The sequence below is a fragment of the Sturnus vulgaris genome, chromosome 20 (genome assembly GCF_052056855.1).
Source record: "Sturnus vulgaris isolate bStuVul1 chromosome 20, bStuVul1.hap1, whole genome shotgun sequence".
In the NCBI taxonomy this organism is placed as follows: domain Eukaryota; kingdom Metazoa; phylum Chordata; class Aves; order Passeriformes; family Sturnidae; genus Sturnus; species Sturnus vulgaris.
In genome coordinates, this window is record NC_142262.1 from 324,902 (window position 1) to 352,852 (window position 27,951).

At 57.1% G+C, this 27,951-nt stretch overlaps 5 protein-coding genes across 7 annotated transcripts; 4 read left to right on the forward strand and 1 right to left on the reverse strand.

Moving 5' to 3' along the window:
• Positions 1-575: 575 nt before the first annotated feature.
• On the reverse strand, positions 576-1,070 carry ANAPC11 (anaphase promoting complex subunit 11). The gene is made up of 2 exons (XM_014887514.2): positions 871-1,070; positions 576-799 (listed from the first exon to the last, which is right to left on the reverse strand). Exons 1-2 carry the CDS (start codon positions 977-979, stop codon positions 654-656), a joined length of 255 nt encoding a protein of 84 aa, XP_014743000.1. The 5' UTR covers positions 980-1,070; the 3' UTR covers positions 576-653.
• A 45-nt stretch (positions 1,071-1,115) lies between these two features.
• On the forward strand, positions 1,116-5,077 carry ALYREF (Aly/REF export factor). Its single transcript, XM_014887512.2, has 6 exons — positions 1,116-1,360; positions 1,527-1,658; positions 3,507-3,654; positions 3,755-3,818; positions 3,939-4,116; positions 4,801-5,077. Exons 1-6 carry the CDS (start codon positions 1,133-1,135, stop codon positions 4,813-4,815), a joined length of 765 nt encoding a protein of 254 aa, XP_014742998.1. The 5' UTR covers positions 1,116-1,132; the 3' UTR covers positions 4,816-5,077.
• A 254-nt stretch (positions 5,078-5,331) lies between these two features.
• Positions 5,332-12,931, forward strand: ARHGDIA (Rho GDP dissociation inhibitor alpha). Of its 2 annotated transcripts, none has more exons than XM_014887513.2 (6): positions 5,332-5,469; positions 9,430-9,639; positions 9,985-10,068; positions 10,525-10,601; positions 10,776-10,839; positions 11,257-12,931. In XM_014887513.2, exons 2-6 carry the CDS (start codon positions 9,450-9,452, stop codon positions 11,454-11,456), a joined length of 615 nt encoding a protein of 204 aa, XP_014742999.1. In that variant the 5' UTR covers positions 5,332-5,469; positions 9,430-9,449; the 3' UTR covers positions 11,457-12,931. The 2 variants fall into 2 exon arrangements, with proteins under 2 accessions (XP_014742999.1, XP_088032816.1); XM_088176690.1 differs by lacking the exon at positions 5,332-5,469 and adding an exon at positions 5,922-6,073.
• Positions 12,932-15,647: 2,716 nt separating this feature from the next.
• P4HB (prolyl 4-hydroxylase subunit beta) lies at positions 15,648-23,810 on the forward strand. Of its 2 annotated transcripts, XR_015807843.1 has the most exons (12): positions 15,668-15,895; positions 16,140-16,346; positions 17,125-17,258; positions 17,458-17,595; positions 19,691-19,795; positions 20,071-20,196; positions 20,414-20,614; positions 21,258-21,378; positions 21,584-21,765; positions 22,001-22,054; positions 22,176-22,262; positions 22,801-23,810. XR_015807843.1 is itself a non-coding variant. In XM_014887531.2 (11 exons), the coding sequence occupies exons 1-11, from the start codon at positions 15,739-15,741 to the stop codon at positions 22,885-22,887; spliced, it is 1,545 nt and encodes a 514-aa protein (XP_014743017.1). In that variant the 5' UTR covers positions 15,648-15,738; the 3' UTR covers positions 22,888-23,810. The 2 variants fall into 2 exon arrangements, 1 of the variants encoding a protein (XP_014743017.1); XM_014887531.2 differs by lacking the exon at positions 22,001-22,054 and having other exon boundaries at positions 15,648-15,895.
• Positions 23,811-26,018: 2,208 nt separating this feature from the next.
• PPP1R27 (protein phosphatase 1 regulatory subunit 27) lies at positions 26,019-27,915 on the forward strand. The gene is made up of 3 exons (XM_014887444.2): positions 26,019-26,351; positions 27,292-27,442; positions 27,642-27,915. Exons 1-3 carry the CDS (start codon positions 26,144-26,146, stop codon positions 27,763-27,765), a joined length of 483 nt encoding a protein of 160 aa, XP_014742930.2. The 5' UTR covers positions 26,019-26,143; the 3' UTR covers positions 27,766-27,915.
• The last annotated feature ends 36 nt before the right edge of the window (positions 27,916-27,951 follow it).

Below are 27,951 nucleotides of genomic sequence, written 5' to 3' on the forward strand. Positions count from 1 at the left end.
ATGGGGAGCCCCCAGCCTGCCCAGCACCTGCCAGGGTGGGAACCCCTCTCTGGCTGCAAACTGCAGAGCACCGCGGGGGTGAGGGGGCTCCAGAACCTGCGGTGGGAACACGAACCGTGCCCAGCGTCCCGTAGCGAGTAGCCCAAGCCCCTGAGTCAGCCCCGGTACTCACCGCGGAGCGGAGCCTGAGGGCGGATCAGCCGAGCTGGGCAGCAGCACAGGGAGACCGGGGTCGGCAGAGCCGTCGGTGTCGGAGCGGCTGGTGTGCGGCAACCGGCAAAGGTCAGAGAGCAGCCCCGAGGTTCTGCCCCCCGAGTAGTGGCGGGGCCGGTACCGGGGCTCGGCGGGGCGGCCCGGGACGAGCAGCGCGCACGGCGCCGGTGCGGCCGCAGCACCCGGGGCCGCCGCCTTTACAGCCAGGCGGGGGTCCCGCCTCGCCTGCCCCCGCCGCCGCCGCGCGACTCGGCTTCCGGGGCGACGGAGCCCGCGGGGCGCCCGGCGGAGACACTGCCCGCCCCCCGCTCCGTGCAGCGACCCCGAGCGCAGGACACCGGACACAAACACGGACACGCGACTGGCGTTCGCATATTTATTGAGCGGGCCAGGGGTGGTGGGGAATGGGCCACGGCCCGTCGCCGTGCCCGGTGCCGCCCTCACTCCCGGAACTTCCACTCCTGGCGGCACATGGGACAGTGCTGCTGCACCTGCTGCGAGTTCAGCCACTTGAGGATGCAGTGCATGTGGAAGCAGTGCGAGCACTGCCCCCACACCAACGGGCAGTCGTCGCCGGGGACCTTACCTGCGGCACGGACACACCGTCAGCCCCGCCCAGTGAGCAGTGCCCGGTGTCGGTGCCGTTCCCGCACTCACAATCGGGGCAGCAGCCGTTGAAGGCCATCCGGCAGATACCGCAGTTCTCATCGTTCGCCACCCACAGCCAGGACGCGACTCCGTGCCAACTCCGCACGCGCACCCGCATGTTCCCGTCCCGCTGCCGGTGCGGCCCCGCCGGAAGTGCTACCCACCCCACAGAGCTTCGCGCGCCTGCCGCGCCGCGCCTCAGCCCCGCCTCTTCCGCTTCCGGCGCGGCCGCAGCGCGGCCGGAAGTGCGGGTGGGAGCGGTGCCGCCATCATGGCCGACAAGATGGACATGTCCCTGGACGACATCATTAAGCTGAACCGGAGCCAGCGTGGGGCCAGCCGAGGCGGCCGGGGCGGCCGGGGCCGGGGCGGCACCGCACGCGGGGGCGGGCCCGGCCGGGGCGGCGTGGGCGGCGGGCGCGCGGGCGGCGGCCCCGTGCGGAACCGGCCGGTGATGGCCCGGGGCGGCGGCAGGAACCGACCCGCGCCCTACAGCCGGGTACGGACTGGGCAGGCGGAGCTTGGGCCGCGGCGGCGCGGCGGGCTGGGGTGGAGGGTTCGCGCGGGGCGGAGACGCGGACGCGGGCGGCCCTTTGTCCGCTCCCAACGCGGCCGCGGGCTGCGAGGCCCTGGCGCCGGTCAGCGAGGTCCCGGTCTCATTGCAGCCGAAGCAACTCCCCGAGAAGTGGCAGCACGACCTGTTCGACAGCGGCTTCGGGGCAGGGGCCGGCGTGGAGACAGGCGGAAAACTGCTCGTCTCCAACCTGGACTTCGGCGTTTCAGATGCGGACATCCAGGTGGGGTTCGGTGAGGCGCCGCGGGGGAGCGGGGGCCTCATTCATTGCGCCCAGGTCGGGTGCCCGCGGGAAACCCGCCGGCCCTACTCCGGCTTGCGCTCGGGGCCGAGGATTCCCGGGTGAATCCCCAGTGATGGGGTTTGTACTACGTGTGCCGCGATCGTGGTGGTCTCGAGGGGGCTGGAAAATTCGGTTTATAGGCGCGGTGCACGGGGGACGGGGAACGATGCTGTGACTGCTGGATCACACTGTGATTGGAGAACTCGCTGTGAACTCTATGAGCTCCTGCTCTGCGCAGCTGTAGCTGTCCCTAACGGTGCCGTGGGCTCTGGTGCTTTGTTAAATCACATTCTGTTGGGTGTCAAGGGGTTCCCAAGGATTCACCCATCAGTGTAACCAGGTAGTTATTTGTCACGGGAACAACTTTTCTGCGCTGCTGCCTTAGTGTCCTGTCCTCCACCTGTCGTGGCCGTGTCCTGTTTGGGCTGGTCAGAGCCCACAGCGCCTGCAGTTGGGTGCTTGGTGCATCTGCCTCAGGGCTGGAGGCTGGGGGGGCTCCCACGCGGCTGAGGGGTGTCACAGGGTCATGAGTGGGCTGTGAGCTGTGCAGGAATTGAATACCACATGTGTCCCTGGCGGGGGATCCTGCACCACAGAGGGTTGCCGTCACCCTGGCCTCTGGCTCTCACGTCCTCCCCAGGGAAAACCAAACCACTGCTGTCAGACTTTCTCATGGGTTCATTCATTCCAGCCTCTCCATGCACCAACCTGGCTGCATGGGGAATTGGAAAAGAGCTCTGTCAGGTCACTTACTCACTGGGTAGTGTGCTGCACACCACCTCTTTTCCTCGTGTAAGTTCAGACTGGGTTTAAATAAGTTCCCGTTTGTTGCAGTGAGGCCAGTGTGTAAAACTCAGCCCCAGTGCCTTGCGTGCAGCCAGGATTCACCTTCCTGCTGCTGCACAAATTTTCATTGGGGTTTGTCCAGCAGCAGGGCTGACTCAATGGCTTTGGCCCCCAGCCACATAATTTAATGTTGCCTCAGATGTGGGATTGGTTTTGTTCCTGTGCTCATGCCTATTTATGTGGTGAAAGAGGCCGAAGGCGCTCTGGTCATGAAGGAGCTGTGCAGCATTGCTCTTTGTGTCCTCTGAGGCAGGAGCAGCTAACCCCGGGCTCTAGGCAGAGCTGACACAGCCTTGGTTGCCACATTCTGTCCAGAAAGCACCTGCCAGGTGCCCTTTGCAGTTCTCCTCCAGCAGCCCTGCTGAGAGCCCTGTTGTGACTCAGGCAGTGTAGTAATCTTGTTGGCTTCCCAAATGTAGTGCCTGAGAAACAAAATTGGTGGCTCTGTTGCTGCCTCTTTATTTCCAGCCTTTGTGGCAGCAAAGGACAGACCTCATCAGAGGACTTGGTTGGTCTCCATTTCTGGGGTACGTTCCTAATGGGCACAAGTCCAGCACAATGAAAGTGTTATCCTGTGGATCCCTGCACTCACATGGTCGTTCTCCCCTGTGAGAAAGGTGCCTGGGGTCTGGAGTATTTTCAATAGTTGCCGCTTCAAGAAAGATCTCCAGTTCCCGTGGAGAAAAAAGCAGGTCGGCATCCCTTGAATCTGCTTCACTGGCTGTAAATGTGCCTCCTGCAGGACATGAACGTGGAGTCCTGCTTGTTTTTGCCACTTGTGACAACTCCCTGAAATCTTCCTGATGGGCTGTGCTCCCCTCTGCCACTGGGTCTTTCCAGGTTGTCTGTGGTGGTTGGACAAGCACTGATGCTGGCTGAGTGTCTGTGTGGGGTGTTTGCAGCACTGATGGATGGGCACGCTCCTTTCCCTCTCATTCTCAGGAGCTCTTTGCGGAGTTTGGGACCTTGAAGAAGGCAGCTGTGCACTATGACAGATCTGGTCGCAGTCTAGGAACGGCAGATGTGCATTTTGAGAGGAAGGCTGATGCGCTGAAGGCGATGAAGCAGTACAACGGGGTGCCCTTGGATGGTGAGTCTGCTTCCCTCGCTGGAGTGGTGCACCCTGCACATCTGTGTCCCTCCCTCCTGTGCGTGTCCTGCAGACTCAGGGCTGCTCTCCCTCCCCTCAGGGCGCCCCATGAACATCCAGCTGGTGACGTCACAGATCGACACGCAGCGGAGACCAGCACAGAGGTGGGGGAACCCCTGCCCGAGCAGTGGGGCGGGAAGGTGCAGGACCCCTCCCTGGTGGGGAGCACGGGTCCTGTTTGGGTTCACTGAAGGCACTAAAACAGTTGCTTTTAAAACTTACAGTGTAAACAGAGGTGGCATGACCAGAAACCGTGGGGTCTCGGGGGGATTTGGAGGTGGAGGCAACAGGCGAGGGACTCGTGGCGGGAACAGAGGGAGAGGCAGAGGAGCTGGACGAACTTCCAAACAGCAGCTCTCTGCAGAAGAACTAGATGCACAGCTGGATGCTTACAATGCCAGGGTAAGTGCTGTTTGGGCACAGTCATGGGCTCTCCACGGCATCTCATTCTGGAGCTGGCAGAAAAGGGAAAGCATTTTCCAGGTTCTTGGACTGAAGCAGTCTCTCTCTGAAGCTGAGCTTGGCTTGGGCCTCAGCTTTGCTTTCCAGAGCACTTTGTCACCTGTTCCTGGTGGCTGAGGAACAGCCCCGCTCTTGCCAGGTTCCATAGCTGGAACAACCATTATGAGCAGCAGCTGCAGAACAAAACTCACAGGGCTGATAGGTTGTAGGAATGGGAAAACAGAAAAGAAAGTCTCATGTGGCAGAACTGTGGTGTGCTGCTGGGGGAAAGGTGTAATGTTGGTGGCAGAAATGAGCCCCAGCCTGGGGAGCCACAGGCGGGTCACAGCTGTACAAGGACACCGCAGCAGTGGAGTTGGCAGTTCAGGACCAGGATAGGTCAGGGCAAGAGCATGGAAGAAGTGGGATGAGCGGGATTCTAGAAGAAGCCTTGGAGCAGTGTGGGGGTGTGTTCTGCTGTCCTGCTCAGCACGGTGTGCTGGGGCTTGGACCCTCCTGTCCCTGGGGCGTTCACCAGGGCCAGGCTGCCTGCAAAGAAGTGGGTAGGCTTGGGTGCAGGGGGGTGCTGTAGGGTGCCAGGGCTGCTGCAAGGCACGTGATGACAGTTCCTCCCCTCTCTTCCAGATGGACACCAGCTAAAGCGGCAGCAGTGGGCGCAGGGAAGGACTCCAATCTTGCTCCACACTCCCGGCAGGGGCTGCGGCTGTGGCTACTACTACCGAGGATGGGATTTGTTTTACTTTTATGTTCTGGGATAGGTTTTAACTCCTGTAAAGGTTTTTTTTAATTCTCAGCAGACCTGTTTTGTACCGAGTTATTTTTGGGATAAATTTTTCTGGTTGCCTGTTGGGCCAAGGTGGCTTTTTCACCTTTGCCGTAATAAAATAGAACCATGTCTAGAGCTGTGGCTGATGCCTTGCCGCGCTGGGCCCCGCGCCCCGTCCCGCTCCCACACGTACCATGATGCCCTGCGCCACTCTGCCGGTCCCGGTCCCGTCCTGCCCTGCCCCGCTGGTCTCGTTCTTGGTCCCGGGCCGCTGTCCTGGTCCCGATCCCTCTCTGCCCCGCCCTGCCCGTCCTGCCCCGCTCCGCCCCGGCTCCGCCCATCCGGTCCGTTACGCCCCGCCCGCGCGCCCCCCTCGGGCCAATCAGCGCGCGGTCCGCGGCCGGAAGCGCGGCGGCGGCGCGGTGGCGAGTAACGGGAAGTGCCGGGCGTGTCCCGGAAGTGCGGGGGCGCGCGGGGCCTGGGCGGATCCGTGGCGTTGGCAGCGCAGCGCGGAGCGAGCGAGACCGGTACGGCGGGACCGGGCGAGAGAGGCGGGACCGGGCGGGTGGGGGGTAAGGTAGGGCGGGAAGGGCTGGGCCGGGCGCGTCGCGCTGGCTCCGGGCCGCGGGAAGGGCCGGGCGCGGCCGAGGGTCGGGCGCGGGGCCCCGGGTGCCCTTGCGCGACCTTCCGAAGGCCGGGGGAGCCGCCGCCCCCGGTGCGGCCGTCCCGGAGCGGAGCGCGTGGGGCGGGCGCGGGGCGCGGGCTGCTCGGGACCCCGTGTTCCCCTGAGGGGCTGGGGCAGTCCCGGTGGGCTTTGCCCGGTGCTCGGCCCGAGCGGCGGCGGAGGGGTTCTCCGGCCTCGGCACGTCCCGGGGTCGGAGGTGCCTCTGGCGCATACGGGCTGTCCATTAATGGCCGCTCGGTACGGAATGAGGAACTGGGAGACGCCGTACCAGAGTCGGGCTGCTCCGTGTCGAGGCAGGGCCCTTCCACCCCGAGCGCCGCGGGCCGGGTGCGCTTCGAGCCCCGGGGGCTTTGCACAGGAGCCGCGATTGCTGCGCTCCCCCGCCAGCCTGACTCCACCGGGAGCAGCGGTGCTTTTCCGAGAGCCGTGACCGTCGTTTGTCTGTGGTGAGAAAAGCCCCCGACTGAGCTTGTTTCCTTGAGGGTTTCGGGTCCGTTCTGTGGCTGTGATTGTCCGAGCATTCTTCCAGTGTGGAGGATCTTATTCCGTGACTGCGGAGTGGGAACAGTTTCATTGCTGTGGGTTCGACTGCTGACACACACAGATGGGTCACAGTCCTGGCTCCAGGTACCCACGGTGCTGGTTTGCATCCCTGGTGCAGCACTGCCAGCGGCCTTTATGCTTCTGGAGTTGTTTGAGAGCCCTCAGCTTGGCTTTGCACAGTTCACCCGTGTAGGTGAATGACAGGTCAGGGATATGTCAGAGCAAAAATCCTCCATTCTCAGACTGCCGAGTCCCCACTGGGCAGCAGTGTGTCCTCCTGTTCTCTGAGTCCTTCCTGCCTGAGGGGATCAGGTGGGATGAGAATTCCCTGGATGCTCCCACAAAACAACTGGTGCAGCAGTGCTCCCTGGGCATGCCCTGGCAACGCCTGGCCTCAGGAAGTGCCAGTTAGGTTCCTGTCCCTGCTGTGCTACTGGTGTCCCCCACGCCCCTGTGCTGCCCTGGGAAGCATCTGAGCTGTCCATGTGGAGCAGCCAGGCCAGGTTGGGCTGTTCTGGCTCCCTGTTCTGGCAGAGCAGCCTGGGACAGGGCCCTGTAGAAACACTTACTGCTGGGTCACATTCCAGCCAAGTTCTCCGGGTGGCTGTGCAGGCTTTCCCTGCGCGGGAAGAAGGAAGGGTGGGGACTGCTGGAGCTGGCACTGCTGCGTCCACGGCTGCGCTGAGGCCTGATGGATGTCGGAAGCTGATTAGCTCATCTGAAGATACTCTGACTAATGCTGGGTTCGCTGGTGCCATGGGGATGGGGATTCCGGGGCATGGAGTCAATGGTTCCCACTGTCTGCTTGCACACAAACAGGGATATTCCCGCTAGTACTTCTGCCTGGCAGGAGGTGGGGCTCACGTGTTAGCTGCTCTGTCCTGCACAAAACATGCTGAGAATCCGGAAGAAACTGCTGGTTTGAGGGAGCAGTGAAGGCAGAGTGCGAATTCCCAGATGGGGTTTCAGCCTCCTGCCTTCTACAGGCTGCTGTGATCCTGGGGATCTGCAGGGAGCCAGGGCCTGTTTCTGAAGATCCAGGAGCCCTCTTGTACTCTGCCACCAGCACAGGCTGGGGTTCCTTCTTGCAGTTGTGGAAGTTCCCCGGGGGCTGTGCTGTTCCATGGAGCAGTGGGATACCCAAGGACCTGCGGGCATGCTGATAGGGAAGGTGAGGGCTGTTTCCCCAGAGCCAAGCCCAGCCTGGCCTGGAGTGATGACTGGAATCATGCTGGTTCTGATCCCCAGGGGTGTTTTCAGTCCTGGTGGGCTCCTGTCACCTTATAAATCCTGAGAGGGTTGAGGTGGGTCATGATTAATCTGTGTGGTGGTATACATGATTCTTTAGCTCTGGGTCACAGAAGTAAGGCTGGACAGAAGAATGTGACCAAAGAGCTGGAGATTTGGGTTTTTGCTTGGTTTGAGCTTTCTTTTGTGCTCTGTGTGTCATGATTGTTGCTAAATACCAGTTTGTGGGAGGGATTCCTCATGGGTCTGCTGGAGATGGGGCTAGTGATGCGTGGGAGAAAACTGTCACAGTGTGTGTTACACCGGGGGGTCAGCTGTCGAGGAGTGGCAGCTCTATGCTGACACCAAACTAGTGCATTTCCAAACTGCCCAGGAGAGGATTCTGGGTCTTGGAGGTGAGCAGCTGCTGGCAGTCAGGGCTGTGAATGCCATGGCTCTTCCCAGTCAGTGCAGCTGTCTCCCAGCCACGGGAGCTGTGCTGTTGTTCACAGAGCACTGGCTCCAAGAGCTTCAGGTGCTGGAGCAGAGGCTGCCTCGTGGCTCCTGCCATCACTGATCTGGCTGTCTGTGAGAGATTTTGTCTCTGCTTGGCCTGAAAATTGGAAGGGGAGGGTGCCCGTGGATGCTGATGCACACAAGTGTACCCACCACTGTTGGAGATGGGTGTGTGGATGCTAGTGGATCCTCTGCCATGTGTGGGATTAGTCTGCTCTCACACAAGGCTCAGTCACAGAATTTGGGAGTCACCACAAGTTTGAGACTTCCGTTCTGTAAAGCTGAAGTTCTGTCATTTACACTCCTGGAAGCTACAGATATTCTCAGAGCAAGGTGTGAGAGTTAGAACGAACTGTGGACCGTGGCAGGGATAATCTAGCCCAGAGGTGACCAAAGGACATGAGGAGGGGATCGGGCAGGATGCAGGGAAGAGATGGAGCAGTGCAGGGTGTATGAGTGAGCGTTTGCTCAGTGCTTCTGGGAGTCCTCAAGTCTGGCAGCTGCTTAGGAGAAGCAAGGGACTGAGTTTCACATGGAGACACTGGCATGAAATCTCATCAGTTGTTCATCTGTGACATGAGACTAAATGTCCTTTTGAAGACAAATTTCCACATCATTCAGTGCAAGGATTTTATAGGATGCCATGTGGAAGGGCCAGCTGTTTGCTGTGCTGTGCAGGTTCAGCAGGAAAAGTTCCTGGCACAGATGCTTGTGCCACACAAGGCCAGATCCCTGGTACAGCCCCATGGTGTCCTGTCATTCCCCAATGCCTTTCTAAAGCTATGCCAGAGTGTTCTGAGTCTTTAGAGAGTCCAAGTTGATATTTGCCATAGGATAACCTTTCAGACAACATGCCCTGTGGAACACCAAGAGTTCCTGAATGTGTCATTGGCTTTTACTAGGATTTTAATGGAGTGTTGGCATCACCTTTGCCCAGCCCTTAGTGTGGCTAGGCATTTCCTGGGCAGAGTCCTGGCAGATGGGAGCAGCCAGGCTCCACATCTTCTTTATTCCATTGCCTATTTTCCTGGTTGTGTGTGCCACAGATCCTTGCTAAAGGCTGAGCCAGGTGTCTCATCCCACTCTGCCAAGGCACCTGGCATAGAGCACTGACCTGATTAACAAAACTTGAGCACCAGATCCCAGCAGAGGTTCCCAGCATTCATGCCAGTGGTGAGACAGAGGCCTATTCTTAGCAGGAATCCTGTTGTGGAGAGCAGAACTGGGTTTATTCTGGGCTCTGGTTTATTCCAATTGAAAGCCTCACCTGACTCATCTTGTGGAGGAGAATATCTTCCCTATGGCTTTGGGGTATTTACATTACAGGCAAAGCACTGAGGTTGAATTTTTTCTCCCTCTTGCTTGGGCCTCTGCACGCTGAAGATGAGACCTGGCGTCTGGAGGGTTCTGGCAGGGTTGTGTCTCCCAGTGAGAGTGGGAGCGTGTGGAGTCAGAGCAGTTCTGGGGAGCCCTGCTGCTGCTGTCAGGGCAGTCACAGCTCTGCTCTCTGCTTCAGTGTGGGTCACGTGTGCCAGGATGGCAGAGCAGGAGCCAACGGCAGAGCAGCTGGCCCAGATTGCAGCTGAGAACGAGGAGGATGAACACTCTGTCAACTACAAGCCACCTGCCCAGAAGAGCATCCAGGAGATCCAGGAGCTGGACAAGGACGATGAGAGCCTGCGCAAGTACAAGGAGGCACTGCTGGGCGCCGTCACCGTGAGTGCAGGTGAGCCCTGGGCTGTGTTGGTCCCTTCTGGCCTTGCCTCTGCTCCCACCTGGGAGCTGTTCTCCCAGCTCTGTTTGGGCAGGAGCACGGCCCAGAGCACAACGCTGTGTCTGTGCTCCCCCGTGGCTGGCCTGCAGCCTAGGGCTCGGGGCTGAAGGGTGCAGGTGACACTCTGCCTTCGTGGAGGACTGTGGGCTGGGCCTGTTGCAATGGAAGCCCTGACCCTACAGAGTCGGAAGCTGTTTTTGCTGGTTGTGCTCTTTCAAGAAGTTCCCTGGAAGGAAAAGAAGCTGTGTTGTCCAGTGTTGGGGATGAGTGTTTAACAGCTTTTTCTCTTATTTCTAGATCCCAATGCTCCAAATGTGGTGGTGACCAAACTGACCTTGGTCTGCGCTACAGCTCCAGGCCCCCTGGAACTGGACCTGACAGGTGAGCTGGGAGGGAATTCCACCCCTGCTCCTGGGCAGAGCTGGCAGGAGCACTGCCAGCAAGGTGGGTGAGCCTTCCTGTGTCAGAGGCACTGGAGGTGGAGCACAGTGCTTGGGCCCCAGCAGGTTCTGTACCTGGAGCCCAGCAGCAGTTCTGTGACACCTGGGTGTTTTGTAGAGGTGTGAGGGGCCAGATACGGCAGGCAGATTCTTCCAGCCTGCATGGTGACATTCATGGCAGCTTTAAAATGGTGACAGCCTTGGGGCAAACATCTGCAAAGAAACACTTTGGAATTAATTGCATAGTTGTGCTGCAGTGTCCTGTTGCAGGGCATTGCTTGCCTGGCTCTGGCAGCATAGAGGGCCCTGCAGCTCCAGCCCCAGCTGCCACAGAAATTCACCCCAGAACACAGCACAGCACAGAGGAGCCCTTAGCAATCCTCTCCTGTCTCTGTAGGTGATCTGGAAAGCTACAAGAAGCAAGCATTTGTGCTGAAGGAGGGCGTGGAGTACCGGATAAAAATCTCCTTTAGGGTAAGGATTCTGATCTGGAAATAGAATGAATGGAACACCAGACTGCTGGTCCCAGCCTGGGGAGGGCCCGTGCCCTGAAAGTGGGGCTGTGCTGAAGGAATGGACTCTTCCTGCTGGTGGGGTGGGCAGTGTGAATGGAGATGTCCTGCTCAATCCCTGCTCCTCACTCTGCAGGTAAACAGGGAGATTGTGTCAGGATTGAAGTACATCCAGCACACGTTCCGGAAAGGCGTGAAAAGTAAGTGCTGCTCTGTGTGTGAGGGCTTCCTGCTCACCTCGCTGCTGTGACAGGGGCTGCCCAGCAGTTCCTCATGAGAGGGGACAGTCCTTAGTGCCCTTGGGCCTGTGAAGCTCTGCAGAGGCTCCTGGGCCTGTGGTGGTGGGGCAGCCCATGGTCCTCACTGCACAGCATGTGATCCTGAGCACATTTCCCCCCTGAGCTTGGCAGGAAGCAGGTCACAGCTAACAGCATTGCCAGCTGGTCACTCCCCACATTCCTGGGGGGAAGTGAGCTCGGAATTGGGTGAGATTCCTATTGTTACAGCTGCTCTATAGATTGTTGTAACAGTAACAGACCTTTGGTTTGCTTTAGCCTTGCCCCGGATGCAGGGGAGGCTCCTGAACAACCTCCATACACTTCTTTTTGTCCTTTTAGTTGACAAGACCGAATACATGGTTGGGAGCTATGGCCCCCGAGCAGAGGAGTACGAGTTTCTGACCCCCATGGAAGAGGCCCCAAAGGGCATGCTGGCCCGGGGCAGCTACAACGTCAAATCCAAGTTCACAGATGATGATAAGACTGACCACCTGTCCTGGGAGTGGAACCTGACCATCAAGAAGGATTGGAAGGACTAACCCTTCCTGAGGCCAAACCCCAGAGAGCGTGAATCAGACAGTGGCTACCGTAGAATTCCCCCCCTGTACCAAAGTGCTGACATTGGAACCCTCTTACCTGTCACCCCCCTTATCATTTGACCAGAGAGCTCAGTTTTTTATGTGCCCCCTCCCCAGAGAATTGCTGAGTGCATTGACCAAACCATGCTGTCTGCATCTGGTCTCCAGCTGCCCGTCCTGGGGCTGTGCTGCCCCAGCACTGAGGGGAGTGCCCACTCCCTTGCCAGGCCCTTTCTTGCTTCCCACCTTCCTTTATCCAGGAGGTGCCAAAGGGGAGGAGCCCCTGTTAGGATCCTGTGCTTGGCTTTCCTGCGCACAGCTCAGGGTAGCTACTGCCTCCAAGTAGCTGAAGAATTTTGGTGCCAGGCAGCTGTCAAATCAGTTTATTGGCTCAAGTGTTGTCTGCCTGCCCTTTCCGCCCCGTCAGTGTCCTGGGCAGCTTCATTTGTGGATGTTCCCTGTAACCATGATGCCTTAAATGTGTAACATGTATCCTCTAGGGAGGGGGTCCTGCCTCTGTTACACTTTTTAAACGCCACCTGCCCTCCCTGTCTGTTGGCATGGGCTCAGCTTGGTCACGCCCCTCATGTGTTATTAGGAAAGATTCACAACTTCCCACTTCACTGCTGGTCCATTCCTCACCTGAGACAGGACGTCTCCAGAGGGGAGAGGGTGTGACATCCTGGGTGATGCCTGGCCATCCTTCCTGGCACCCTGAGCGCTGGCCTGGCTGGACCCAGCCTTGCCTGTGCAGAGCCCCGAGCTCTCTGGGTGCCCCTGAGGCACAGAGGGGGCTGAAGGGTAGGGCGGTGCAGGGGTCACCAATGTTGCCATCACCTCGCACTTCTCATTGCAGCCCAGGTAGCTGCAAAGCACTGAAATTCCAGGACAGCACCTGCCCTCCTGGCTGTTTTGGGCTGAGGATGGACGAGTCTGTCTCTGCAGCTGCTCCTGATGCGATCAACAAAGAGCTTGCGATGGACAAGTGTATCGAAGCGGTTAATGCCTTATGTATCTGTTCTGCCTTTAAAATCCGTGCCTGGCCTGTCAGTAGTTATTGCCTTGACACTCGGCCCCCCGTGCCTGCCGCAGACCCGCAGCATGCCAGCCTCCACCCTTGGCTGCACAGCTGTGGCTCTTGGGGCAAAGAAGCCCTAGGGGCCCCCTGCAAAACCCAGGGGGCTTGGACAGGCATGTGCCACCTCTGCAGCCCTCCGATTTGGATCTACCACACTGAGGTTAGAACTGGGACCAAGTACATGTGGCTTTCTCGTAGCTACGTCTTTGCCTCTAACTCCCCTCGCCCTGCCCCTAGAGATTTTTTTGTTAATTTGATTTGGTGCATATTGTCTGTAAGTCCTAGACCCAGGTTAACAGGTTTGGAATCATCGTCTGCTTCTCCTTTTATGACAGTTAAATAAAATCTTTGAACTGACCGTGTACTGTCCATGCTGGATTTTCAACATGAAGTGGCTGAATGGGATTTCTGCAAACACCTACGGTGGGAGAAGACCAGGATCTCTGGGCTTGCTAGAATGTGAAATGGGATCTGGGACAGCCCTTGCCAGAGGAGGAAAGGCCCCATGGCACTATGTGTGCAGGATCTGTCCCTTGCTGTTTGCCCTGTTCTGCACTGCTCACACTGCGAGGGCTGGGGCAGTGAAAACAGGGATTTCCAAGGGGGATTTCTTGCCAGCAGAGGAGCAGGCAGGCTCTGAACCCACAGCACAACTGCTCCAGCTGCACACACAAAGGGAAATTCCTGGGCAGTCACAGGAATGAGGGAGGCAGTCCAGGAGAGGCAGCACGATAAGAGCCTGCGGATGTTTACAGAGCATGTGGCATGTTTGTGTTAAGGATAAGCAAAGTGTAGCTGTGAAAAGCTCTTTACAGAATCCATGGTGTGAGAGAACCTGGAGGTGGGGGCTCAGCTCTGCTCCCGGTCAAAGACTCACAAAGGCAACTGAGAGCTCCATAGGCTCCCTCTTGTATTTGGAGCTCACAGCACAGGCACCTTCTTCAGGCCTTGGAAAACTGTTAAAGAAGATGATGGGATTTGGGAAGGATAAGGGCTGAAGGCAACAGTCTGGGCCAGGCATGTGGCCAGTGCCCACTCCTGCAGGCACATGTCATTCGTGCTACTTGCTATGGAGAGCAGTGCCCAGCTACGGCGCCCCCGCCCTCTGCACAGTCTGGGACCATGGAGGGAAGTGTGGGGACGGGAGCAGAGAACAGGCCTCACTCTCAGTGTCAGTTAGATAGAGCCCAGATGTGCCTGATAGCGTGAACAAAGGCCCCCCTGTGCTGGCCCCCAACAGCCACTCTGTGGGCAGGGTCAGATGAGCACCCAGCTGATGCAACTCCAGCGCTTTGGCAAGAATTGCCACATCCAGGGTGTCAAGGCTTCTGTAAGATCGTTTTACCGTGGTAGGAGGCCTGGAGGGGCAGGACAGCTGTGCTACGCACCAACTCTGGGGATTCTCTGCCTCTGTTCTCTGGCTCGTCTTCCCCCGTGGGGTGACAGCTGGGCTCTACTGCCTGGTGCATGCCATGACTGCACTTGGGTATGGGTGGCTCCAGTCACAGGCTGGGTGGGACAGATCATTTGCATGAATTGTGATTCCCAAAGTAAAGCCTCAGCCCCTTCCAGGTGATGCACCTTAAGATCCTCGGCCAGAAGTTGTGCAGGAGCAGCCCAGGCCGTTCCCCTTTTCTAATGCTGCAGCAGCTCCCTCTGACACCACAGCTCTGTGAGTGCAGCAGCCAAGTCAGAGCAAGAGCACTCATGCAGAACAACCCCGGGGCAAGGTCGGCCTTTTAGCAGAGACATAGCTGCAGGGCACTCTGGCAGAGCAAGGCACTGAGGCTCTCCAGGCAAAGGCTTCCAGCTGTGGAACCACAGAGGCTCCGAGGTGGCGTGGACTAATGCAGCTGCTGATTCCGTCCCTACCAGACCAACGTGCCTGTGCCTGCCCGGGCCTGGGTGGCCGCTGTGCCCTCACCTTGTGTGCTCAGCTTTGCCTTCCAAAACCTCGCTGGACTCTCCCCGGGCCTGACAAAAGCATCTGGTTTAGCACCGGTTTAGCTCCTGAAGGGGCAGCAGTGCCTGGCAGCACTCGGGGCAGTCGGATTCTCGGGGGACCCGGTGAGCTCCTTGCTCCTCGCGGCACTGGCCCAGGGCGCCGGGCGCGGTCTCTTGCCTTGAACAAAGAGCAGCGGCTTTGCATCAGCCCTGAGCGGGTAATCCCCGGGCGCGGCCGGGAGCCCGGGGTGTGTCCCCGCTCCCGGAGCGGCGGTCCCGGTATCCCGGCACAGGAGCGCCCGGGGCTCTTCCCCGCCCGGCGCACACCAGCAGCAGTTGGGACCCTCGGGGCAGCGTAGGGATTTTCCGCTGCCACGGTCCTCTCTACCGGGTGTCCGCCCAGAACCGCATGCTCTGGTCTAGAGCCTCAAGGGGCCCTGCTCGGCCTGGGGGGCACGAGGAGCCCCGCGCTGGTGCCTTCCGTGAGGGCGCGTGTGCCGAGAGGCCCCGCGACTCCTGAGCTCCTCGGCCCATCTCCGTGACCGGGGAGCTTGCAACAAAGCGAAACGGGGCCGTCCTAAGCCGCAGGCGGGACGGTGCCAGGCCCGGTCGGAGCCCAACGCCAGGGGACAGACAGACAGGGTCGGGGGGGGGGCAGCGTTACCGCCATGACCCGAGTAGCTGCCGGAGCGGCCCCGAGCGCCGGGCGGTGCCTGAGGGGAAGGTCGTTTACGAGAGGGAGGTAAAAGGAGAGGGGGAACGGACGGGACCGAACCGCGGCTGCACCGGGGCGGGTCGCGCCTCGCGCGCCGGGCTGGTCACGTGGGGCGCGCGGCCCAGTCAGGATCCACCACGCGCTCGTGGCCGTGCGCACGCGCGGTGCCGCCCGGCGGCGCTTCCCGAGTGCCACGTTCGAGGGCAGGGGCCACGCGAGACGGCGGCGCCGACCAATCGCGAGCGGCATCGCGGGGAAAGGGGCCAATGGTGACTCGCAGGCGGGGAGCGGGGCCGGCGGCCAACCCGAGGCGGCAGGGGAGGGGCGTGCCCGGCCCGCCAGCCAATGGGAGGCGCGCAGTGGCCGGGGCAGTGGCGCCAGCCAATGGCAGGGGGGCGGCGCAACCAATAGCGCGCGGCAGCGGCCGGCAGGGGCGGGTTTATAAGGGGGAGGCGGCGCTGCGGCCGCGCGTCTGTCCTCGCTCGTCCCGAACGCCGCCATCAGCCATGGCGGGGTTGCGCGCTCTACTCCCGCTGCTCTGCTTGGCCCTGCTGCTGCCCGCCCGCGCCGCGGCGGAGGAGGAGGAGGATGGTGTCCTGGTGTTGCGCGCCAACTCCTTCGAGCAGGCGCTGGCCGAGCACCGATACCTGCTCGTCGAGTTCTGTGAGCGCGGCGGGGCCGGGCCGGGCCGGGGGGACCGGGCGGGCGGGGACCGAGGGCGCGGCCGAGGGATGGAAGGGTCGGGCTGGGGAGAGGTGCTGAGGGACGGGCTCATCGGACGGGTGTGGGGCCGGGCTGGGGCCCCCTAGCCCGCCCCACCTCGGGGCTCCGTGAGTCCCAGCGGGCCTCGGTCCCCCCGGGAATGGCGTCGGGGAGGCCCGGCCGGCGCTGATGCCCCATCCCGCAGACGCCCCGTGGTGCGGGCACTGCAAAGCGCTGGCGCCCGAGTATGCGAAGGCGGCGGCGAAGCTGAAGGCGGAGGGCTCGGAAATCCGGCTGGCCAAGGTGGACGCCACGGAGGAGTCGGAGCTGGCGCAGCAGTTCGGCGTACGCGGGTATCCCACCATCAAATTCTTCAAGAACGGCGACAAAGCTGCGCCCAAGGAGTACACGGGTGAGGAGGGGCAGGACGGGGTCAGGACACGGGCGAACCGGGTCTGGATGTGTCGCCAGAGTGCAGAGGGCAGCAACGTGGCGCCGGGTCCCAGCGCATGGCCCTGTGCTGGAGCTGTGCTGCTGTGCCTGGACAAGGTCCACTGTGACAACGACCTGGGAATGGTGCTAGGCCGATGGGGAACAGGCCAGCCTTTAATGACCTTCCTCTGAAGAGATCCCTGTGGCCAGCTAAAGTGGGGGAAGTTGCTTTTTCGTAGGAAAGCAAAGACACTTGAGCTTGGTTTGTTGTGTGTCTTGACTTGACTCAAGCAGTGCAGTACCCTGAAGTGGAAATATGCCTGGGCTGTTGGGTGAGGAGGCAAACATGGGGTGTGAGAGAGTTGCAAGGAAGCCCAGGACAGAATTTAGCTAAGCCAGGCTACACAGTGCTGACAACAGAGGGTAATAACATCCAGAATAAAGATATTGGAAGGAAAAGGTGCTGTAATAACATAAGTAATACTGAGGTCCTGGAGAAGTGTTGCATTGCTGGTCAAAGTTTAAGGACGGGGGCAGGAGGTGAGAGAAGATTCCTGGGAGCACCTTGTACCTTGACTTATCAATTAGGGATTAGCTTAATTACACTGAGTGAAAGGGAACGAGTTGCGTAAATTATATCTTGAGTCTTGCTGATCTCTTGACCAGCTGCTGAAAGGTCTTCTGTCTCAAAGCTCGAGGATTTTGTGGTCTTGGACTTAGTTGGGGGGAAAGTGACTCCTTGTTCTCTCCCGGTGTAGCTGGCAGGGAAGCAGATGACATCGTCAGCTGGCTGAAGAAGCGCACGGGCCCGGCTGCTGCCACCCTGACTGATGTGGCTGCTGCAGAGGCACTGGTGGACTCCAGTGAAGTGGTGGTGATTGGCTTCTTCAAGGTAGAGTTTGTTTCCACTGGAGATGCTCTTGTGTGTGTCCAGGGTCTTGCCTGTTTCCTCCTGGCTGGGGAAGGTTCTGTGCCTTATGCAGTACTTGCCGTCTTGCCTTCCTTGATCTTCCAGTTCTTTGGGCTGAGCCCTGCGATGTGACTGCTTCGGGTGATGTGGCCCCTCTGAGACACCTTTCTTTACTCTCCAGGATTTGACATCAGAGGCAGCAAAGGAGTTCCTGCTGGCAGCAGAAGCTGTGGATGATATTCCTTTTGGGATTTCCTCCAGTGCTGATGTCTTCACCAAGTACCAGATTAGTAAGGACGGCGTCATCCTCTTCAAGAAGGTACTGGCTGGTGCCAAGCCTGAGCACCACACTGGGGTCTGCTGTCTCTCTGCTTTTCTTTAGTTAGTCAAGCTCCAACAAGGTCAGCCCTGGATGAAACAGCAAAGTCCCTATGCTGTTTGTGTGGCTGTGGGCCTCAGAGCTGTGTCAGTCTCCCAGAGCTGCTGGGCTTTGGGTGCAGGTTGTTCCCTCACTCACTTCCCTGTTCCCTAGCTCTCTGCAGTGCAGCAGTGGTCACACAGTCCTGGACAGGCCCAAGAGAACAGTAGATGAGTTCTCTGGCTGCCATGGTGCTGTTTGGTTGTGTCTTAGCAGAGCTGCTTTTTGTTGCTCACTGCTGGCCTCTGCTGCTGTCACTCCCTGCTGTTTCCAAGAGCTGCTCTCTCTCACTGCTATGGGTTCTGCAGTGCAGGGATGCCAAAGAAGCTCCTAAGAGGATTTGCAGTTCCAGCTGACTGGGCTGGGGCAGTGGATTATGTGCAGAGGGATGCTGACTACCTGCAGAATCACAAACGTACTAATGGAGGCATGAAAATTCTCATCACTGGGATGGATTTCCAAGTTTGAACAGACAAGAAGAGGTTCTTCAGGCTTGGTGGCTCCTCACCCAGAGGTGCTGTGAAGCAGGACCAAGTGCTTTGGGTTCAGATTTATTAGACCTGTAATTTTATCAGTCATGACTCTGCCCAGCCTGACCTAACATAAGACTTCCTTTTTGTTCACCTGAAATAATTTTATCTGCTATACATCTGACACTGTAGGGTTTTTTATGGTGATAGAAGCTTGTAGACTTAAATTCTGAGTCAGAGCTCCTCAGGTCAATGTGGCTGAGGGAATATCTGGCTAATGAGCTCAAAAAGTAATAGCAAAGTCGGGGGAGGGATAGGAGGAGTGTTTTATTCTTGTCTCAATTGGTAGTTGTGAGCTATTGCATGAGTAGCTTTGTCTGTCAGCTTTGTGTGCCCCAGTCTGGGTAGTGCTGGGCCGGGCAGAGTTCTGGGCCTGGCAGCCTTTGTGTTGGGGCAGGAGTGACCATGCTGTGCCAGGCTGCCATGGGGCAGGAGTACTCGGCTCTGTGGAAGAAGCAGCCTAGATCTGTCCAGCCATTGGGGTTCCTCCCTGTTCCTATGCAATGGTATGGCAGCTCTTGGATATATCTGCTTTAAACCAAGGAGAAAAGGAGCACCCACAGTAATCAAACACCAGGGCAGGAGAATTTGATGGCTTTTTTTGGTTTTGGGCTTTGGCTCCATACTATTAGTTGGGTCTGAACGGTGAGAGTTTGGCTCATTGTTCTTCTCTTACTCTTTGTGAGTTGTCCAGACTTATACAGGCCCTTGCACATCTGTTCTGATGGCTGAGGCAATCTGCAAAACTCCTCAGAGTGTTTGCAAAGTTACTTTCCGATGCTAAATGTTGTCTTTGGCTTTTCTACTGAGGCTGGTGTGCCTCCCCTTAACAGAAGGTTATCTGAGTCCACACTCTTCCTTCTGTCAGCAACTCGAGTATGGCCTTGCCAGGGCACTGCTGTGCCCTTCTGCACATCCTCCCTCTAACCTTATGGGCCCTCTGCAGCTGTTCCTGTTTCAGGCTGCCAGAGGGTTCTGGGAATCCTGGTCAGGGATGACACAGGTGATGGCCCTGTAGAACAGGACCTGGCACCTCTGGTGTGATGTGCAACATGTGCTGTTGTCCCTAACAGAGACTGGAACGAACCCCCCAGAGCTGAGGAAGTCGCTGTGTGCTGCAGGCTTTGCTGTCAGATGTTCCCTGCAGTGTCTGCTCTGACCACGGGCTGCTCAGGGTGCTCCTTGGTGACTTGCACCACAAATGGTTTCACAGTGGTGCAGAGCAAGGCTGAGATCAAACCTGGCTGTTGTTGCTGCTTACCTTCTGGTGGGGGGTGATTTAAAGCTTTGCTTGCAAGGAGAATGGACACCTTGATCCAGATTTTATGTGGACATGTAACCTTGTAGAGATGGAAGTCTGCTCTGAATAGTGCAGCTGAAGTCCTGTGGGGCAGTGACCAATGTGAAGGCATTGAGAGATGTATGGGATGTGCAAGTGTTCTAATCAAGAATATCTGTTCTTGCAGTTTGATGAAGGCCAGAACAACTTTGAAGGGGATCTCACAAAAGATAATCTGCTGAACTTCATCAAGTCTAATTCATTACCTCTGGTCATAGAGTTCACTGAGCAGGTGGGTCTTTAGGTACCTGACAAGGCCCTTCTATGGCTGCTGCAGGAATATAGCAAAGGTCTAGTTGTAGATTCCATGGTCATATTTTATTGTGGAGCTGATGGGGGGGTATGGAGGAGTGGGAAGGACACAGAATAAAGGGGGTGTGAGCTTGCTGTGCAAAGCAGTCCTGCAGTATTGGAGGCTGCTGTGGGCTGGTCAGCATAGTGGAGTTTAACTGTTCTGGATACTGATTTGCTTCTTTTCCAAAAACAAAGTTTATTTTTTCTCCTCAGACTGCTCCTAAAATATTTGGAGGAGAGATCAAGACTCATATTCTGCTTTTCCTACCAAAAAGTGTGTCTGACTATCAAGGGAAGCTGGACAACTTCAAGAGTGCAGCTGGGAACTTCAAAGGGAAGGTGAGATGATTTCTTGGATCATGAGCTAAGAGACCACCCACCTCCTGCAGAGAAGTGTAGCACTGTCTTTATCCACAGAGCAGCTGTGGAGGAGGACTTTAGGTCAATTCTCTCTTTTGGAATGGGAGGAGAAGAGCCAATTCAGTGTGTGTGTGAAGTGTCAGTAGCCACAAGGTACTCGTGTTCACCTACTGCCTTTCACTTTTTTCTTCCCAAGATCCTGTTCATCTTCATAGACAGTGACCACAGTGACAACCAGAGGATTTTGGAGTTCTTTGGCCTAAAAAAAGAAGAGTGCCCAGCTGTACGTCTGATCACCCTGGAGGAAGAAATGACCAAATACAAACCTGAATCTGATGAGCTCACAGCAGACAAGATCAAAGAGTTCTGTGACAAGTTCCTGGCGGGCAAGATCAAGGTATGTGGATAAACAGTACTGGTGGTGAAGGAGGTAGCTGAGAGGGAACACAAATGCTCCCTGTGAGGAGCAGGAGAAGCGTTTCCATCTTCTGCATGGAACATCCCATGGGCTTTGTGAGTAGGAATGAAAGGCAAAGCTGCTGGGGCCTGGAGGCTGTAGCAGAGCAAGCCAAGTGGAGGGACTTGGGCACGGCCAAGCAGTTGGGCTGTCCCTGTGGGGACTCTACTGTTTATCCAGTTGCTCTTTCTGCCAGCAGTCTGTGGAAGGTGTGAATTCTGTGGCACAGGGAAAAGAGCTGCCAGCTCCCATCTGCTGGAGGGGCTGTGTGTGGCTCACCCAGCAGTGGGGGTGCAGCAAAGCCCAGTCCTCTGGGAATGGGGCTGTCAGCAGAGCTGCTTCCCTCCTGCAGAGCTCTGTTGCAATTCTCTCTGCACAACAGCACCTGCTATTCCTGCTGGGCCAGGGTGGGAAGGAGACTGTTGGAGAAGAGGAAGTGACTAATTCATCTGGTTGCTTACAGCCTGTGACTGAGGCACCAGTGGGGTGGTGAAACCTGGGTTTTCCAGGATAAGTTTACTGCATTTTCAGTCCAAGCAGGTATTTAGCAAACAGCTTGTCTGAATTTCACTTTTTATTCCAGCCCCACCTAATGAGTCAGGATCTTCCTGAAGACTGGGACAAGCAGCCTGTCAAAGTTCTGGTTGGGAAGAACTTTGAAGAAGTTGCTTTTGATGAGAATAAGAATGTATTTGTGGAGTTTTGTGAGTATCTTTCTACAGCTGATTCCATGTAACTGGTGTGAAAGGATTGCCAAAACGCTGTGTGACCAGGATTAGGGGAAAAGGCTTTTGCAGTCTGGGCTGCAAAAGCAGTGCCTTGGTTGCAAAGATCTGTGAGAACTGTCTGGTTGGGGAGGAGTGGTACCTCGTTAGATTGTTGGTGCAACTTTGTCTCTGTAATTAACAGATGCCCCATGGTGTGGTCACTGCAAGCAGCTGGCCCCAATCTGGGACAAGCTGGGAGAAACCTACAGGGACCATGAGAACATTGTCATTGCCAAGATGGACGCGACGGCTAATGAAGTGGAGGCAGTGAAAATCCACAGCTTCCCCACACTCAAGTTCTTCCCTGCAGGCTCTGGCAGAAATGTAAGCAGGCAGCCAGGGAGCACGGGAATGCTCAGCTGCTTGCTCGAGTTGTTTTGGACAAGACCTTTGGGAGGGATCTGCATTCTGTCGGGATGGAACACAGCAAGTCTACAGGACACCCAAGACCCTTTGTGGGGTCTGGGCTGTAGGAAAGAGTTTGGGGGGAAGTGGGAATGGGGAAAAGAGGGAGCTAAGAGGACAGTGTGCTCATCTGCAGGCTATTCTTTCCTCGCAGTGATCTCTGAAGTCTAGTGGCTGAGCTGTTTTCCTTCGTCTCATATGGGTGAAGGTGAATTTTTAAATTCCCTTTTGCTTGGCATGTTCACTGTTGCTCAGAAAGAGAATTCTCCTCTCCAGGGGTGTGGGTCTGTAGTGCCCATAACCAGCATCCTCATGTTTTCCCTGTGTAGGTAATTGACTATAATGGGGAGAGGACACTAGAAGGCTTCAAAAAATTCCTGGAGAGCGGTGGTCAGGATGGGGCAGCAGCTGATGATGTGAGTAATGTGAATGGAGTACTCTTTGGGGGAACAGGGAGCATGGGTCAGATCTGGTTCTGGGCCTGAATCCTCAGTCCTAAATAAGATCCTGTGTTGTTACATATCAGGAGAGCATATTGCTGGTGAACAACATGCCCATGTCAGTGTGATCTGTCCAGGTGCAGCCTGGCTGGCTTTGGGCCTGCACTGGATGCCTTTTCTGGAGAGCACCCTGTGGGTATAAAGCAGCAGTGCTGTGTTGTGCACTGCTGGGGCACTCGGCCCCTGAACTGGGCTGTGTGATCAATACCACACGTCTTTGTATCTACTTGGAAGCTCTCACCTGCTGGGGGGAGGTGTGTGGAGGCTGTTACAGGTGTAGAGGTAACCAGCTTCCAGGGGTTCCTAATCCTTAATGTCCTGAATCTGAAGCTCTTGATAGAAGTCTCTGGATATTCTGTTAGCATAGCAGGAGAGAGCAGTGACCAGATGAGGGCTGCTGGTTCTGGATCTGCCTCATGTGCCAGAAGCCAGGAGCTGTCTGTAACCTTCACAGGATCTGGAGGACCTGGAGACAGATGAAGAAACAGAACTTGAGGAAGGTGATGAGGATGAGCAGAAACTCCAGAAGGATGAATTGTAAAGAGAAGACTGATCTACATCACCCAAAAAAATCAGACACTAAATTGGCTGCTGTGATGCAGCCCAGTGAGTCAGAAACCCATTAAGATTTAAAGCAGAAGGTAAATGACTGGAAATCCAGGGATTGGCTTCTAAAGTAACACTTTACCCTCACTTGTCTGTACACTTACCTTTTCTTTCTTTTGGCTTTTGAAAAGGGAACTGTCACTAGGGAGCCAGCCCAGCCAGCTGGGCTTTTTTCTATTGTGATGTACTTTTTTTGTACACAGCTTTTGTCTGGAGAACTCTGTTCTTCTGGGCAGCGGGAGGTTGTGAGGTGGTACCAGGAGTTCAGTGGCCTGACAATCTGGAGCCTTGCCACTAACATCTTCCAAGACAGCTTTTTTTCTCTTTTTCTTTTAAAACTAAAGCCCCTAATTGATTTCTGCACCTGGCAGGGTCCTTTCCCTGGGGCTGGCCTTCAATATATGTAGGGGCAGAGGGCTGATGGCTTCCTGGGGAAAGGTGTATGTGAAGGTGCTTCTCTTCATGCTAGCCAGATGTTTCCTTTCCCTTCTCCTTTAAGACACTTGGAGATGACTATTCCAAACTCCTGGAGAGGTGGAATACTGTGCACTGGCTGTGGCAGGCTCTGAGGGTGGAGGTGGCTGCTGGCTCACCAGCTGTGTTGACATCCTTTTGATCAAAGACAAGAGTTGCAATCCCTTTCCATGAATTATTTTGAGTGGGTTGACCCGGCAGGTGGGTGGTGGGGGAGGGCCTGATAAACAGATCAAACAGGACTTTTGCAATTACTGGGGTTTGGGAATGTGACTGAGGGAGTGCCTCACAGGCCTGAGCTGCATCAGGCTGGTTCTTAGCATTCTGCTACAATAACATTGGTACTGAATTTGATGGCCAAATAAAGTTGAGATTTTAATACTATCATGTCTCTTTGTTTTTATCAGGGTGTAGAATATTTGAACCTACACTGTAAGGGGAGATCAGAGTTGTAGGGTCATGCTCAAGGGCCTCTGCTGCAATGGGCTGTTGTCACTCTCCATGTAATTTGTGAAGTAGAACATCCCAGTTCTCACGTCCTGTCCACATTCCATGGGCTTGTGCAGGTGCTCTGTTGGGAGGGAGCAGGCCGTGGTTTGGCTCTGAGAGTGCACAGCCCCTGGGCCAGCTGGCTGGGCTGAGGGGGCATTGCTCTGGAGCAGTGAATCAGGGCACGCCAGGGCTGCTGTGGCTCTGCTAGTCAGGCTCACATGACCCTGTGAGGCACGCTGCTATTTCCAAACCTCCTGCTTGCTGCTGAAGGTATTTTGGTTAGAAAATATGCTATAAATATGCTATAAATGTCACAGGGAGGGCACGATGAGGCTAGAGGACAACGGGGGACACCTCTGTGCCTCTCAGCGAGTGGGATGTGTGCTGGAGCAGTGGCACAGGCGTGTTGGACAACACTTGTCTCTGTCTCCAGCCCCAGCATTCTCCTGCTGTGCCCTGGGCGACGAGCCCCAGCAGAGCCCTGATCTGGTATTCCCAAGCTTTGGGCACAGCAGCACCAGGGCTGGGGCTGAGCAGGCACCCACTCACCAAGGGACCAGGAAGGGCTGTCCCTGACAGAACAGCAGCCAGGTGTGTGTGAGACCTGTACCTGCAGTTACATGCAGGACGATCTTTAAAGACGCCTCCCTCCAGGGCTGTGCCCCACATGACTCAAGGTAGGCAGTGGCCACTCCTGCACTCCAACAAACCCAGCAGTGCTGTTGGCCTGGCCTGGTTGGTGACAGCTGCTTTGTCTTTGGGGTGGAGTTCCACTGGAAGGTGCTGTCTTATAATTTGACTTGAATAAGTCCATTTTGTATAGCCAGTTGAACTGTGACCAAGTCAGAGCTCTGCAGTGGTTCTCCTCTGTTCCTGGGCAGAGAGCCACTGGGCTCAGCTTAGAGAAAGTGCCTCTCCTAGCCCAAGGCTCCCTGTGGTAGAGCAGGAGCTTAGCAGCCATCTGATGTACATGCCTAATTGCTGTTCCAAGAAAGCAGGCTGAAAGTGTTCTGTCCTCAGCACTGAGCTTGGATGCCCTGTGCTGTGTTCAGGCTCATCTAACCACAAGCAGATGCTTGGCCAAGAGATCGATGCATTTGCCAGCAGATAAACAAGTGGAGGAGGTCCGAGGTGTGTGGCTGACTGTGAGGGTCTGCAGCAGGAGGGGCAGAGTGAAATAGGGATAGCAGCATAGGGATTTTTTTCTGACACATCCACCTGGACAATCCCCATCAGCATGACAGAGCACAAAACGATTAAGAGTCTGACATGCCCAAACTTGGATGGGAGAAAACCTTGATGGACCTGAATGGTTCTTCTGTGGCAGATGGTTCTGTTTTGGGTCATGGCTGTAGCTGGACACTATCAGAGGCAGGAGCTGTCTGGTGGTGGTGCTGTTCTTCTGCTGTTCATCTAAGGCTGCTTGCAGTAGCCTGCCCTCAGCAGCAGCTGTTTCCCTGTCTCAAGTAGGACAAGGAACACCAGAGACCAGAAGTGTAGGCTTCTGCACCTGCCTCAGGATCACCAGCAGCACCTCTGTCCTCACAAGGGCACAGGGGACATCTGACACGCAGGTTGTGCTTCCATGCTGAGCAGCACAGCTCCTCCTGCTCCTTTCAAGTTGTCCCCTGCAGCTACAGGAGGGAGGGTGACAACTCTGGATGTGGTTGTGACCACAGCTCTGGAACAGCCACACTGTACTGGCCAGCTGGGACACGAGTGGTCAGTTCCCTGTGTTGCTGTGCCCCTTTCCCCAGAAGGGCTTGATGTTGGGAAATTGCTTCCAAGCTTCCCTGAAGGGCTACCCATGCAGGAGTAGATTTGACCCCTTGGATGGGCACATCAACAGGTGGATGGTAAGATGAGCCACTAACTTCTGCCCAAAAGTGGGAGGCTGCAGGCCTGGGCGGCTCGATTACGAAGCATCATGGCAAATAGCATGAGCTGCATGTCCCCAAAATAGCCCAGGGGAGTCTTTATAACGTGGTGCTCCCAGAGAATGATCAGTTCTGGGCTGCAAGTGCCAGGTGCCAGCTCCTGCGTGTAACTGGGGGAGTGCAGGAGAGCACGGTGGCTGCCACAGCGGCGAGGGGACACGGACACAGAGGCACGGCTGGAGAAGAGCAGCGCGGGGCCAGCACAGAGCTGTAGCGAGCAGGGCCCCTGACACACAGAAGAGGACAGCAGGGCTGTGAGGGGCCGGGCCGAGTGCTGGGCAGCCCCCCATGCCGCTGTGCCTGAAGGCTCCCGTCAGCATGAGGGACTATTGCCCCTTGGCGGTGCCGCGCTACGCGCCGCGCCTCAGGGCCGCCCGCACCGTGCACTTCCCCAACGACGTCGTCTTTCAGGACCACATCAAGCAGGGGGACCTGGAGCAGGTGGGCAGGTTCATACGAGCCAGGAAGGTGACACTGGACACCATCTACCCTTCTGGTGAGTGCTGCTGGCTGGCGGAGCTGGGGGAGAGCAGTGGCACAGCTTGGTAGGGCTGTGAGGGACATCAGAGCTGGGCCCACCTTCAGCAGGACTGCAGCAAGCCAGGTTCCTCCCTAGCAAGGAGCAGTGCCCAGCAGGGCCCAAGAGCCCCAGGCCGGGGCACCGACATCTCCCCTCAACAGCAGAGTCAGTGCATGCTGCAGAAAGGGGGAGCTTGGCCTCTGGGTCCCTGTACGGCACAATCGAGCACATACACTGTGCTGGGACTTCCAAGAGTGGCAGCAAGCACAGGCCGGTCTGTGAGCTCTGGGCAGGGCCCTGGGGCTCCTGCCTTTTCTCCAGACTGGGGGATTTGCATTTGTTCCTGGCACTGCCTGTTCCCCACAAGGCACTGCTCCCTCTTGTACATCTGACTCTGGGGATTCATGGGGAAAGCTTCATGTTCTGTTTGCACAGCCTCACCAGCAACTCTTTATGAAATACCTTGACCTGTACAGGCTGATGCAGAACCCAGATTTGTCCATTTTTTGTGCTTGGGTTCAGCTTCTGTTCTCACAAGGCCATGGAGGCAGAAGCTCAAACGGCCCCCAGCTTCTTTCTGTCCATACTGATTCTTTGTTAGTGACAAGCTTCTGAAACTCAGGCAAAGCAGGACGGCAGAGACTCTTCTCATGTCTCTGTGTGAGTCCTGTCCAGGACCCAGAGCAGCTGGTCTAAGGGGCAGTTTCTCCTCTCTCCCTTTCCTGCCTTGCTGGGGCAATGGGTGCTGCACCATCCCAAACAGGGCTGGCTGGCTTTCTCAGTTAGTTTCTTTCCCCACAGTGCTCTCCCTGAGAAGGAGAGCTCCTGCAGCCCTTTTCTGAGCGATGCACAGGCTTGTGAGTTCAGCATGGAGAGCCCTTCCCCGGGCCAGGGCTAACACCTCCTGTCCTTTCAGGCATGGCAGCCCTCCATGAAGCCGTGCTGACGGGAAACCTGGACTGTGTCAAGCTCCTGGTGAAATACGGCGCTGACATCCACCAGAGAGATGAGAACGGGTGGACGCCCCTGCACATGGCCTGCAGCGACGGCTACGCTGACATAGCCAGGTAAGGGCTGTGAGGGGCTGCAGAGCCCGAGAGCCGACAGCACCGGGCTGGAGCAGAGCCTGTGCGGCCCCTTCGGGGCTGCCCGGTCCCTGCGCTGTTGCCGGGGCTGCTGGGGCCGTGCCGCTCCCGGCGATGGAGGCGGCGGGCCCGGGGCTGCCCGGCCCGGCCCGGCCTGGCGGCTCAGCTCCGCGTCCTGCAGGTACCTCCTGTCCCTTGGGGCCAGCCTGGAGGCCACCACTGATGACGGGGAGAAACCCTCGGACCTCATCGACCCCGAATACGAGGACCTGGTGCAGCTCTTCGGAGTCACCGTGCTGCGCTGAGCCGGGCACGGCGAGAAGCGGCCCCGAGAGCCTCGGGGCCGGGCCGGGGGGGGGCTGCGCCTGCCCGAGGGCCGGGGCTGCGCCCGGGCTGGGCCCGGGCAGCGACCCCGCAGCGGCGCTCGGTGCTGCGAATCGGGACTCACTTTGTACTTTTCCAATAAAGCATTCGGTTACCGCCTCCGGTTA

What these genes read in the sequence shown, in the direction of transcription:
- ANAPC11 (XM_014887514.2), bottom strand. Translation starts at nt 979, where the DNA reads ATGCGGGTGCGCGTGCGGAGTTGGCACGGAGTCGCGTCCTGGCTGTGG. An exon ending in CAACGGCTGCTGCCCCGATT is followed by an intron (nt 800 to 870) that starts GTGAGTGCGGGA and finishes TCCGTGCCGCAG; the next exon opens with GTAAGGTCCCCGGCGACGAC.
- ALYREF (XM_014887512.2), top strand. Translation starts at nt 1,133, where the DNA reads ATGGCCGACAAGATGGACATGTCCCTGGACGACATCATTAAGCTGAAC. An exon ending in TTTCAGATGCGGACATCCAG is followed by an intron (nt 1,659 to 3,506) that starts GTGGGGTTCGGT and finishes TCTCATTCTCAG; the next exon opens with GAGCTCTTTGCGGAGTTTGG. An exon ending in CAGCGGAGACCAGCACAGAG is followed by an intron (nt 3,819 to 3,938) that starts GTGGGGGAACCC and finishes TAAAACTTACAG; the next exon opens with TGTAAACAGAGGTGGCATGA.
- ARHGDIA (XM_014887513.2), top strand. Translation starts at nt 9,450, where the DNA reads ATGGCAGAGCAGGAGCCAACGGCAGAGCAGCTGGCCCAGATTGCAGCT. An exon ending in CGCCGTCACCGTGAGTGCAG is followed by an intron (nt 9,640 to 9,984) that starts GTGAGCCCTGGG and finishes TCTTATTTCTAG; the next exon opens with ATCCCAATGCTCCAAATGTG. An exon ending in CCTGGAACTGGACCTGACAG is followed by an intron (nt 10,069 to 10,524) that starts GTGAGCTGGGAG and finishes CTGTCTCTGTAG; the next exon opens with GTGATCTGGAAAGCTACAAG.
- P4HB (XM_014887531.2), top strand. Translation starts at nt 15,739, where the DNA reads ATGGCGGGGTTGCGCGCTCTACTCCCGCTGCTCTGCTTGGCCCTGCTG. An exon ending in CTGGGAACTTCAAAGGGAAG is followed by an intron (nt 20,197 to 20,413) that starts GTGAGATGATTT and finishes TTTCTTCCCAAG; the next exon opens with ATCCTGTTCATCTTCATAGA. An exon ending in TCCTGGCGGGCAAGATCAAG is followed by an intron (nt 20,615 to 21,257) that starts GTATGTGGATAA and finishes TTTTTATTCCAG; the next exon opens with CCCCACCTAATGAGTCAGGA.
- PPP1R27 (XM_014887444.2), top strand. Translation starts at nt 26,144, where the DNA reads ATGCCGCTGTGCCTGAAGGCTCCCGTCAGCATGAGGGACTATTGCCCC. An exon ending in GGACACCATCTACCCTTCTG is followed by an intron (nt 26,352 to 27,291) that starts GTGAGTGCTGCT and finishes CTGTCCTTTCAG; the next exon opens with GCATGGCAGCCCTCCATGAA. An exon ending in GGCTACGCTGACATAGCCAG is followed by an intron (nt 27,443 to 27,641) that starts GTAAGGGCTGTG and finishes CGCGTCCTGCAG; the next exon opens with GTACCTCCTGTCCCTTGGGG.